This window comes from Serinus canaria, chromosome 5 (assembly GCF_022539315.1).
Source record: "Serinus canaria isolate serCan28SL12 chromosome 5, serCan2020, whole genome shotgun sequence".
Lineage (NCBI taxonomy): Eukaryota > Metazoa > Chordata > Aves > Passeriformes > Fringillidae > Serinus > Serinus canaria.
This window is the reverse complement of record NC_066319.1, coordinates 29,689,355-29,702,125: the sequence shown is the minus strand read 5'-3', so window position 1 is coordinate 29,702,125 and position 12,771 is coordinate 29,689,355. Positions and strand designations below refer to the sequence as shown.

At 40.1% G+C, this 12,771-nt stretch overlaps 1 protein-coding gene across 3 annotated transcripts in view; it reads left to right on the top strand.

Annotated features, from left to right (window-relative positions):
• The window catches only part of ZFYVE26 (zinc finger FYVE-type containing 26), a 48,490-nt gene that overhangs the window by 5,682 nt on the left and 30,037 nt on the right, over positions 1–12,771 (top strand). For 2 of the 3 annotated variants that reach the window (XM_018907520.3, XM_009101976.4), the window contains exons 5-15: positions 808–938; positions 1,751–1,915; positions 3,071–3,159; positions 3,429–3,589; positions 7,047–7,229; positions 7,832–8,485; positions 9,158–9,247; positions 9,946–10,008; positions 10,649–10,800; positions 11,933–12,131; positions 12,457–12,720. In XM_018907520.3, coding sequence (XP_018763065.2) covers positions 808–938; positions 1,751–1,915; positions 3,071–3,159; positions 3,429–3,589; positions 7,047–7,229; positions 7,832–8,485; positions 9,158–9,247; positions 9,946–10,008; positions 10,649–10,800; positions 11,933–12,131; positions 12,457–12,720 — 2,151 coding nt within the window. The remainder of the gene's footprint in view (positions 1–807; positions 939–1,750; positions 1,916–3,070; positions 3,160–3,428; positions 3,590–7,046; positions 7,230–7,831; positions 8,486–9,157; positions 9,248–9,945; positions 10,009–10,648; positions 10,801–11,932; positions 12,132–12,456; positions 12,721–12,771) is intronic. The other variant, XM_050975176.1, reaches the window with a different exon arrangement.

Below are 12,771 nucleotides of genomic sequence, written 5' to 3'. Positions count from 1 at the left end.
CTTGATGGGTCCCTTCAGCTCAGCATATTCTGTGATTCTTTGAGAATCTCAGCTGAAGCTGAATGGCAAGTGATGTCCATAACCTTGTCAGTGAAGTAACAAGGAGGGAAAAGCTAGAACGCCTACCTTTTGCTCACCTCTGTTCACTGTGGTGTAAGTCAGTGGGGTTTGTATCCTCACTTCTTTCACTCAGGGATAAGAGTGAAAGAAGTGAGGATACAATTTGTGTGGCAAATTGTTGGTGTGGCAGACTCTACAATTTCTAGAGTCTGCCACACCTCTGAAGGGCAGCTCAGGTTGGTGTGGCAGACTCTAGAAATTCTGATAGTAACTACAGTCAGTGCTTCCTCATGGGGAAAGAGAAATGGAGATCCACATACCTTCACTCTCATTTGGAGTAGTTTGGGTCTCACTTTGCACAGATCTGAGAAGTTCCAGTGCTGGACAAGTCTTTGCTAAGCCCTGCAGAGTAGTGCAGTGTCTCGAGCACACGTGAGAATTCATGGAACTCACAGATAAGGGTGTGCATGGCTAAAGAAAGGCAGTGTGACTTGAGTTGGTGCAAACAACCTGTGTGCTGAGCAGGCTTTTGCTATGTTAGTAATTGTCAATACAGTATTTCTGGTTTTCTGTCTGACCTCTGTCAAATTTCTTTGCTTGGTCTTCCTGTTACCCAGTAGTAACATGTAACAGCTGGTTAGTGAATGAGGAAATACTGAGTGTTTCTCAGTTTAAAATAACAGCAGTTATGCTTCTCTCAGAGGTACTCTTCTCTTCTGGAAGGTAATCTTGTTGTGATATTTTTAGGTTCATCTGAGCAGCTGGATACAGAGCGAACTGTGATGAGTTTGTTCTCAGATCCCAAAGAAGCTCCTTCTTGGAAGACAGCCTATTTCTACTGCTTGAGCAGCAGCAAGCACTTTCTGGAACAGATTCTGGTACAGCCATAAAATCATTAACAAGGAAACCCAGTGGAGGCTAGAGTCAGTGCCTGTGTTGACCATATCTCAATGGTGCACAGAAGCATTTTGTATTCAAATAGTGTTTGCCAGGGGTAATGACTAATAGGAGCAAGGAGATAATGGTGATAACTCCCCTACGTGCCGCAGTGCAATAAAACTGCTGGTGAGATTTTTGGAAAAGATTATCTGCATGCAGACTTTAGATTAAATCTTCAGGGATTAAGAAGTCTCATTTTCTGCTTGTAGTTTTGATGGATACACGATTTACCTCATGACCTTGAACTTGTTGCTTTCTAATGCTGGTAGACCTGGGGCATTGAGAATAGTTTGCACAATAAAATTTGTGGTGAAAACAGTCTGTTATGAATTAATTGATTTTTATGTAGGTACATGGGTAGAAGAAACAGAATAGAGGCAGGTGGTCGCTGTTAAAGTGTGAGGTTTTAAGGTTGAGCATATTTCAACTTTCGCATAATGTCCTTGTAGAAGTCTTTTACATTGTGTCCTTGGCAGAAATGTAATAAATAAAAGGAATGCCAAGACAGTGTAGAGTGGAATGTGAGTTGGCTCTGCAGTAAATATTTGAAAAATGGTTTTTTTTCCTCATGACATCTTTACTAATGAGTATCCTGGTGGCTTGGACAATATAAGTTTAGGGAAGTTCTCGGTGCAGAACTTCATTATTTTAGTGAAGCTGATATTGAAATGGCTACTTGCTTACATAGTGTGCCAGGCATTATGGGTCTCCACATTCTGGAAAATTATTACTTCTTTCTTTTATTTTCTAGGTGACTGCATTAGCTTTACTAAAAAGAGAAGACTACTCAGGCCTGAAGAGCTTGTTGAGGAGAGAATTCAACCCCCTTAGCCGCCTCTTGGTGTTGTTAGGATGGACCCATTGTCAAAGCTTGGAATCAGCAAAAGCATTGCTATGGACTCTACACAAAACTCAGGTAAATCCGCAGAAAGCAAGTGGCAGTTTCCCAGTCTGAGCCCAAATAATGCAATTTGTTTGCAAAAACAAGTAAAACTGGGGAGTTTTCAGTGAAAATGTCAGTCTTCCTCAAGATGGAATTGAAAAAGCTAAGATATTACAGTGATAGGCAGGTAACATTATGTAGGGACACTTGCCTTTCTTCTTATTTCTTGGCTGTGAAGACAGCATGACTGCAAAGGAGACTGAAAGTTTCTCTTTAACTCATAAACTGCCTCTGCTGTCAGCATGAGCGGCATAAAGAGAAAAGACAGCAATGGTTGTTGATTAGTTTTGAAAAGAGCTGGGGCATCTTTCTTTCATGTAATTTCTTTCAGTGAGTCATCCCTGGGTAGTGACTAATTCACACCTGAGTTTAGCAGCAGGGTAGCTTGGAAATTCCCCGTATTCATTCTCAAAGCAAAATGATAAATAACAAGAGCTGTGAGCAAAAGATCTACCTTGTTTGGGGGAAGTCTTCATCTGTGCAAAAGAAACGGGGTTCCAGCTCTGAAGGTGTAATTGCACTTCAGGTGATGCCTGCTGGCTGGCTTAGATGTCAGAGGTGGGGAGATGAGGAGTCTTGTACTGCTGGGTCACAGTGCAGACCTAAGCTGATATTGCCTTAAGGGAATTACTCTCTGTTGGTAATACACCAAATACACCAAAAGTCTGTTTAGTAGCTTCTGCAGAGTTAAACTCTGATATGATTTAGATATGATATGATAGATATGATACGATTTTAGCAGGCAGTTATCTGTAGTAGAAAAGCACGTGGGAAAGGAGAATAACCATCTGCTACCCAGTATGTCATCTTTTGAGTACATGATTAGTTCTAGAGATTGCCTTTAGAGTGTTACTAAGAAGCATTAATTTGCATTTTATAAGCTATTCTTGAAAAGGGATGTAGCCACCTTTCTATGTCTGTAGATGTGTCAAGGGGAGGCTAACTGATTTTTATGTTCTATCAGAATAGCTCTCCTTTGCTGACTTTAATAAATCTGGCAGTTTTCTGTATCTGAAATTTATTACTAGGTAAAGTCTTGCAAACATGCATGTGTGACACAAGCTTGGTTCTGCTGTCTGGCTGGGGGATTTGTTGTAATGAGATTCTTTTATTTGTATTTCTATTTAGGATCTGTGCAATGATTCAGTATTGAAAGATTTTTGTGATGGACTGTGGACTCATGTGGAGGTTCTTGAATGGTGCATGCAGCAAAACAGGTGAAATGATCAGAAGGACTTTTTCCAAACTGTGTTGCCAAATCTACCTGCTAAGTCAGCTTACACATGCAAATAGAGAAGGCATTATTTTCTTGGCTAATCATGTAATAGTGACTGTATATAGAAGCTCTCAAAATTTTTCATGGGTTGCAGTTATGCTCTTTGTTTCTCTTTTTAATTGCAGTAGTTTGGTTCAATTAGAGTGGGAGTTATATCTTTAAACATGGCTGAGACTTCAATCTGTGTCACCTCTTTGTTCTCTCTTGTAGTATTACTGTCCCAAGGGAGGTTCTTTTGCAACACTTGCACAATCTGGATTGCCACACTGCGGTGTATTCTCTGCATCATCTCACCAATCTTCTGGCACTGAATGAAGATGATGTTATTGAGCTTCTTCAAAAAGTTCCTGCTAGAGATCAGCAGATGCAGGGTAAATGTGTAGGGTTGTGAGAGCACAGAAACCTCACAATCTGTTGAGGATGTATGTTCAGTACTTCTGCCAGGATTTGTTTTCTTGACCTGCTTCCACCTGTAATTGTGGAAGATACCAGTTATTAGCTGTTTTATGGAAGAAATCTAGACAGTTTGTGGAAACTGTCTTAGAAACCTTTTGGGGAGTAAATTATCTTGCAAGAAGGAGTTGTGAGATCTCTTTGATCTCACAAGGACAGATGTCTGAGCTTTTTCAAGATGGTAACAAGACTTTGCTCGTGATACTTGCTGCTGATTGTAACTTCTGTACTATGTAACACCTTTTGTTTGAAAAGGTGATGTATGGTTTGTATTTCATTGCACTTTATTTGAAAATCAAAGATCAAAACCAGATGAAATTGACAATATCTTGTATTACAACATCTTAATTTTTGAAAGAGATAAAGGGTGGTTTTTTTGAATTCTGATATTAACTGTTACCAAATTTAAATTTACTATTTAAATCAGTAAGACTTAGCTACAGCCTGTGTTTACATCACTCCTGCCTCACTTCTCTCCACATGTTCCAGTTGGGTGCCTAAAATACCTGCAATTACTAAACGCACTGGATCACTTACAAGTGACTCTCTTTGGACTCACCTTTGATTGCAGCCTGTGTCCAGGTTCAGCTGCTGCAATTTTAAAGCTGTTTTCTGATAGGTCCTCTTAATAATGATACAGAAGCTCTGTTTTCCTGCATGTACTAGAACCTAAGAAGCTGCAATATTTCTTTTCTAAGTATTGCTTTTATATTTGTGCATTTGGACATGTGTAATTGCAACCTGAGTTGCATGGAGAGCTCTCAGTGATGGATCTTGCGCAGATTTTTCCAGATTACCTAGTGGGAAGCAGGTTTCTCTCCTTCCATATCATGTTGTTCTGATATTTATTCCTATTCCTACTTCTGTGTGGGAATCTACAAAATCAGAGGGTTTTGGGAAAGCTGCAAAAGGCAGGCTTCAGAGACAGCAGAATTGTGCTTAGAGCTAAGCAGTACATAGAATTGTACATAGCCCCCGGCCGGTGATACTTCTACAGGTTTTGGTGTTAAAATTATCATGACACTTGTCTTGAATAATCTTAAAAGCTGTAGGAATTGAGGAATTGAGATTTTATATCGATCCTTTTTCTCAATGTCCTGCTTTCTGAAATTGTTTTGTGGTTGCTGGTAGTGTGAGATTTTTTAAACAGTTCTTACATTTTAATTATTTTCTGCTTAAATTTTGTCAAAGCCTTTCAAAAGCAGGAAGAGGCAGTCCCATGATATCTTCTGGGAGCTGCATGACTGTAGCAAAATAACTTTAGCTGCAGTTTCTTTTCTTTTTTTCATGTCACAATAATTTTAGAAATGATTAATGGAAGACAAGTCCTCCTTCTCTTTTCAATCCAGCAATTATTGCAGAATTCAGATCATTCTGTATAAACACAGCTTAATAGAATCTCCTTTAAGATAATCTATTTTGAGCCTTAAAGGGAAGAGTGGAGTAATAAAATTTGGTTTTATCAGATATAATGGTGTTAACATGCCTTTTCCTCCCATCAGTCCACATACTTCCCCTTTTCCCCCTTCTTTTTAGTAGGTATCTGTCAGCTGCAGTAGTGAAACCAGGGTAGTGACAAACAGTTGAGGTCAGGCTGTGCAAAACGCTGGTTTTGATCAGTCATGGTGAACAGCAATTTCCTCATGAGTTACAGTATTCAAGAAGAAGGTGTTAGTATTTCTGGCATAGGAAAAACAGTGCTATTTGTTAAAGGATTGTTCTTCAGTATTGGTTAAAGGAAAAGGATTGGTTTAGGTGCAAATACTGATGCAGACTCAACTCACTGCATCCAAGGTTTTCCACATGTGGGGCAAAAGTGTATTAAACTTACTTTTGATTACCAGTATTTGTTACAGTATCTCCAGCTAACTGTTTCTCTTTTCCAGAGTACTGTATTTATCAAATCTCTGGCTTTACTGGCCTTGAAGTCCTCTTAAGGCAGTGGTATTGAGAGGTATTTGGGTGTTTAAATATTAGTGTAGAGCTTCTAGGCAACAGTAGAATTTCAATGGCTGTGTGGGTTCTCCAGAGGATTCAAATGTGGGTGTCTCCTCAGTTCTGTCTGCTCTCTACATTACGTTTTCCATCATTGTCACTGTTTAGAATGGCAGTGATAGGGAATAAGTGTTTCCAGCTGCTTGTGCTCAGTCCTTTTGCTTTGGCTGTTCTGTAGTGTTCAGAGGAGTTCAGACTAGTGCTTTTCTTTGCAATTGTGCTTAAACCTTGTGGAGGACAGTGCTGAAACAGTTTTTAGGTTAGATGGTTCTGTTCAGTTCCAGAATTTGGATGTGGGCATTGTCAGTACATCAGGCTTTGTACCTATGCTTTGTTTAAAAAAAGATAACTTGGCAAATGCTTTTCCTGCTTGACAACAGGTAGAGGGACAATTCATTACTTCTATAAGAATACAGGACAGTGGATACCAAGCACTGATTTAACACTGTGTGTGGTTGTCAGGGCTGGTTGGTTTTTTTTTTTTGTTTGTTTGTTTGTTGGGGGTTTTTTTGTGTTTTGGTTTTTTGTTGTTGTTGTTTAGTTGGTTTTTTTTTTCTGGGGTTCTTTTAATCTTTTTACAGTAGATGGATAATTCATCTAAACTCAACAGAAAATATGACACTATATTGTGTTCCTGGGTGAAGGGGATGATGATGGTGATGATAATGTGATTTTTACGATTTGCAGCTGTCTTGTTCTCTTGTACTCAGAAGGGATCATGTCTCAGCACGTGATACCTTTCCTCAAAAAAAAAACCCAAAGGGGAGGAGAAGTGTGTGCAGTACTTCTCTAGTTTGCATTTTTCATAAATGTGTGAAGGAAACTGGGATTGACTTCTTCTTTAGTTAGTTGCAGATTGTATTTTGATTCACAGTGTCAGCCACTGTGAATCAACATGATATCTATTTATTAGTACAAATCTGAAGAGGTGGTGGTACTCTATTCTTACTACAGTCATAGCCTGTCTATATTGTTTCCCTACTCATCTACTGTGTACTATAACACAGAATTCTAAGATGCTGAATGAAGCAGGATTTGCCCCTCTGTTGTAAATGTAGCGGTACAGGCTTAACCACACCTGCTAATGAGAGTCATTGTGAGGGATTTTGGTCATTCTGTGCTGGAGGCTGGTCCTGCTACACAAGTTCACAGAAAATTTCAGTTTTAGAAGGGCATCCAGACCTGACTTTTCTGTGCCCATCTTTTGTGGGTTGGGTTGTTTGGGCTTTTTTTTCCAAAAGTAACAGTGACATAGATCAAAGCTGAGACAAAAGGGGAAGACATACTGGATAAATATTGCTGTGCAGGAACTGCAGGAGAAAATTAACTTGTTTTCTTGTTTACCTCCTACCCCCTCACTGCCCTGATTTCGCTCCACAGCAGCCACACTCCCTAACACCCTGAGTCAGCAGCGCAACCTGGCCCTCTTCCGAGCGTTCTGTGCCATGAAGTATGCAATCTATGCTCTCTGTGTGAATTCACACAGGCATGCCAAGTGCAAGGATTGTCTACGCAGCCTTCTTGGTCATTTCCCTGAGGATGCAACTTCTGGAGAACCAGCAGGTGATTGGCCTCCTTTCTCAGGTTCAATAATGTGTGCTTCTCCATGCAATTTCTGGGCTCTGAATTATCACTTAGTATGGAGATAATGTTGCACCCTTTGTACATATGGTATTTTATTCAGTAGGCTATGGAGGCTTTGCAAGCAACTATAATGGTATTTCTTTGGGGTGTTGTTATCTTTAGTAATAATAGATATGAAGAAGCTACCAGCCCCATTTTAAAACATTTAAAGCAATTGTACAAAAAATACAGTGCTAAAAGGAAGTGATACTAGATGTAGGATCATAGATAGGATGTAGATAATTTTGTAAGAGCTTATGGTTTCCCAGAGCTGAAACTGATTTAATGGCTAGAATTGGTGGAATGTGAATTTGCACATCATTGAACAAAGTGATAATTGGCATTGCTCAGAAGTAGGAGGCACACTACCTTTCTAAATGTAAAATGTTGGACATATATTTACTTGGTTTTTGGAGGAGTGATTGAGTCTGAGCCACTGAGCTAATTCCCTATTCTGGGATTTTCTTAAAAGGCACAAGTTGGTGCAAGGAATCCCTGAAAAATGTAATAAATATTCTTTATTTTTGTTTTTAATTATACAGATTGCTCTTCAGTATTTCCTCAGTACATTGCAAAGTGTCAGCAGTTCTTAAGGAGTGTTCCCGTTCCTCTGCGCCTGGAGGTTTTGGAGAATATTTTCTCCTTGCTTTTCATTTCCTATAATGACCTCTATACTGACACTCCTCTACCTGAGGACTATGCAGAGGATGAGGACCTTGACAAAAAGAGTGTTACTCTGAGTGTAGAAGGCAGTGATAGTCGGCGGTCTTCCACCACGCAAAGTCCACGACATCTCACAGAGGCTGAAAAAAAATCAGAGAAGCATCTGCTGGCTGCACAAACACTTCATGCAGATTCCCGAGATCTTTGTGACTCTGTGTTAGATGGCAAAAGCTGTGAAACCTCTAAGCCAAGCTGCCTGGATCTGAAACACTTCACTGGTGGTGTTACTGGATTTTTAGTGGATGAAGTGGCCATGGAGGCCTTCCTCACACTGCTTCTCAACCACCTGGAAGAAATCCAGAATTCTCTCCCTTGGGACTCCAGTAATGTGCTTCGTGAAGAGCTGGAGCTTGTTGAGTGCTTGAATCTTTCTGCAAGCAGAGATGCCTTTGGAAGTCGCGTGTTACAGTTTTCCAAATACCTTTCTGAAGCTCACTGGCGATACAAGGTGGTGATGAGTAACAGAAATGCAGGTAGGCTTTGTATTTGGTACTTTCTGATATGCTACAGCTGTCCAGTGATCTCAAGGCTAAATTCTGTGGGCATCTTACTGAGGGAGCACATTTTGGCAGATATTGAGAGAGTGACCTACTTGGAGACCACCTGGTGCTTGCATTTTCCAACAGAAGTGATCCCTATTCTAATCAGAAAGTTTGGGTCATTTTCTCATTTCCCTCCCTTTTGTGGATGCACTGCTTTTGTTAGCCTTTGTCCCACCCCTTGGTCACAAAGTCACACTGCAGTGGTATGAAGGGACATGGTGGTATTGGATCCAGTGGAGCCCAAATAGTCTCAGCTTGTTCATGGACAGTGTTGATTTAGCCTAATCTGGAAACACGTTAGGAAAATGTATCAGAGGAAGTTGTATTATTTTGGATGATTGTTGAAGTAGCTTGAGCCACACACTCAGGAGCCTGTTTCTCACCCTTCTCCATAGCCCATAACTTGTTAGCCCTGCTGCTATGAGATTTTGTCTTGTGTGTTATGTAGCTTATTGTGTATCTCAGACTATGTAAGCTCCGTGTCCCGAGAAATACTTTGCAGTCTGCACCTTAAATATCACAAGCTTCCAAACGTGTTCAGCTGTTTGTCAAGTCTCCTTCTATAAAGCTACTTGGTACTGTTTTTGTTTAAATATTTCACAGAGCATCATCTTGCAGCCTCCAGGAGATACTGCTCTTTAATCAGGTGCTCCAGCTTTAAGAAACGAAGTAGATATCGGAGGTACAAGACAGGTGGGTTGAAAAAGTGTCTTGGAGAAGGCACTTCTGAAATGTGCATAATTTTGCTGAGCTCATAGCTGAATGCAATTAGATTTCATGGCCCAGGAGTAGAGAACTAGATTTATTTCCTCTTCTAGGTAGTTTGAAGTGTCAGTCTAATTCCAGTTGGATTGAGGTTGTTTTCTAAAGCTTACCTGCACAAAAAACTTCTTCCAAGAAGAATAACTTTTTCCACTTAAGTCTGATTTGGGGCAGGGGAAAACTTCAACTACAGTACTAATTTTTCCCTGTCTTTACTATGTCCCATGACTGTTCAGCATATTTTCATTCCTGTTGCGGTGTGATGTAGGATGTGAATTAACAGGAGTCTGTGGCATAAATTGGCAGCCTTAGGAGAAAGTTGTGTTCCTCACCTTTTTTCTATCTAGCCTTTGAAAGGCATGTCTGGTTTTGGAGCGTCATGTTCCAAAAGAAGAAGCTTCAAAGTATCTGACATGAGTCACTGATGGGCCACCCAGCATAGTCTCTAGCCTAGCATTTTCTTCAAATCAGCAGTTTTGCATTTATCAGAGATGTCAGTGGTGGCTCATTTACACAATACTCCTGAAGATCCCTTGAGGTTGCTTAATCTGTTATTTGCAGTAAGTTTTAATTACCTTGTCTAGTAAAAGTGCATTTAATGTGCTGCCTTTGATTTGTTTCCATTTTAGATGGGAGAGAGGGAACTTCCAGTCCATCACTAGAAAGAACAAGTAGCGAGCTCAGTACCTCAGGTAATAAGCCACAACAGTAGTATTTCTTGTCTTTTCAATGTGCATGATGAAGAATTTACTTGACTAGTTAATGTGAATTACTGCTGTGTGCAGGACAGAATTATATCTTTTTGCTTTTCAGAGCTCCCATTTTTGGATGAGTCTTTTGTAGTCAGAATAGCACATGTGTCTTCTTCTGGAATAAGAATTAGATTTTTTCTTGATATCTTTGGCTTGCAGGAAACGGTATGCAAGCAATGTAGTGATCTGCAAACCATCAAAAAAGCTAATGAACTGGTAGTCATGTAAGCTAAGACATGCTTAGGCATGCTGGATTGATCTAATAGGTCAGATGCTTTAGACTTCTCCCTTTGTCCATACTGAACCAGTGCCTAGCACTGTGTGCATGTTATGTAGCTGCTCAAAAGTGTTACACAGGGATGAGATACAAGCTGCAAATTCTGACCAAAGAGTGAAATGAGAATGAGTTATGAGAATTTTTAACAGGATGTTTATGTTGACTTCTTTACCCTAAAACTTGCTTGCAACTCTGCTCCTATATTTTTGTGTTAAATATGTGAAATGCTGTTATCTGATAGGTAGCTGTTATTTGGTGAAAAGTGTTTTCCCTAATAGAATACTGATGAATTCTGTCTTGCAGAGGGAAGTACCAGTAGTGTGTCTGGCTTGAGTGATTTGGAAAGCAGGGCAAGACCACATCAGCAGAACTCCCTCATTCCTATGATGCTTTCCCCACCAGAATCACTGTTAGTTTCTTGTGTTTTGAGAGGGAACTTTGTGGAAGCCCACCAGGTAAATAAGATGCATGTATTTTGATTTTTGAATGAAATTCCTGCTTCTTCTGCATTTAGCAAACATAGGGCTTCCACGTGGAAGAATCACTTCAGAAGTAGAAGCAAGTGGAAAGAACAGAGATATTCCAAACCAGCATCCCATGGATGCAGGGTTTTTTCTGCCTTGTTATGTAAAAATGCCTTCTCTGCACCTGGGTTCTCACAGCATGCAAATGTTTGATGAGAGCTAGTCAAGCATAGTGTTTCAACTGACTGAAGAACAGAGGGATCATGTGAAGTCTCATGAGGAAGCAGCATCTGAACTGTTTTATTTAATCTGTTTTTCAAAACCATGTCACTCTTCCACTTGTAAGCCTGGTAGAAACATGCAAAAGTGTTCCTTACCCAGATCAGTGATTACTTTCATTTGAAGGAGGTATGTTTTGAGACTAAATTTATGTTATTGAAAACAGGCAGAAAGCCTTGAAAATTGACAGTCTGCAGATTTGTGATTCTTTGCTCCTTCACAGCTGTGCATACCTTTCTCTGTGTGGCTTTTGAGCTCATGCTCTGAAAACATGTATTGAGGCGCATCAATTAGTCAGTCTTCTGTCAAAACTGTGACCTGGCTGAGTTTTGGATAGCCATGCTGAAGCAGTTCATATCACTTAAACATTGCATTAACATCAGGTTACTACAGGCAATTAGTTGATTTTTGGTTGTTGGTTTCACGCACAGCTCTGCTTAGCTACTCTGTGTTTAAATTTTGAGAGGGTATTCCTTGCTGAATAAGAATTTGAGATAGTCTTCTTTGGAGGCAAACTTGATAGATATATTACATAGTGTATTGAAATTGTGAAGAGTCATTCTGAAAGGTTATGAAAATTAATTCAGCCCTAGTCCTGCAACAAATAATAGGTAAGCTTTGTAATAATAATTGAAAAACATCTCTGAGGGTCTTTTTTTTCAGGCACTTAAAGCTCTCTAGGAGAAAACCCCACCATTTCAGCCTGCTGTGTCTGTGGAGATGTTTTTCAGTTCAAGTATTTGTTTTATTCCTTTGTCTCCTCTAAAGCCCCCCCCAACCTCCTTGACCTTTGAAAACTTCATTTGACATGCTCTGTAATTACATCTGTTGTTACTTTTGAAAGGTGGGTTTGATGTTTAATCTGGAGACTTCCCCTTGTTATGGTGAATTGGTTTTCATGGAGCGTTACCAAGAGGCAGTACAAGAAATGGCAAGAGTGGAGCACAATATTGAGAATCAAGCATCAGACGGCACTGGAGGCATCAGGAAATCTGGCAGTGGCCGTTCAACACTGCAAGCTATTGGGAATGCAGCAGCAGCTGGTGAGGACTGGGCTTTTTGAATTCTCCCAGAGGGTTGGGGAGGAGTGAAAAATCTGAGAAAGTAACTTGAATAATGTCAAAATGGGTGTAGTGTTTGTTCAGAAGGGTAAGTGGTGGTTCTTTGAGTTAGAAAGAGACTATGAATGCTGAAAATTTGCTGTTGATACCCAGTTAGTTGCATCCATTCTACAGTAATTGATTGGTCCATGAAGCAGGCCAGATATGGAATTATTTTCTCTAAGGATTAAAAAATAGTTACCCATTACAGGATCTGATCTAATTATGCTCTTAACCAATGATTGTGTGTTTTTGATGACACCTGTAGGTATGGTATTTTATTCCATCTCAGATGTTACTGATAAATTGCTTGCAACTTCTGGAAGTCTTGCCCCTACTCTTCAAGAAAACTTCTGGATCAGGAACATCCAACTGGAGCATACTGATCCTCTGCGAGAAGTCCTTGAGGACCTCAGTCCTTCAGCAATGGCAGCATTTGACCTAGCTTGTACTCAGTGCCGTCTCTGGAAGACATGTAAACAACTTCTGGAGACAGCAGAAAGAAGACTCTACAACAGCCTTGAAACTCGAGGTAGGCTTTTGATTTTTATGTTTATCACCATGGGCCTGGGAACAGAAAATG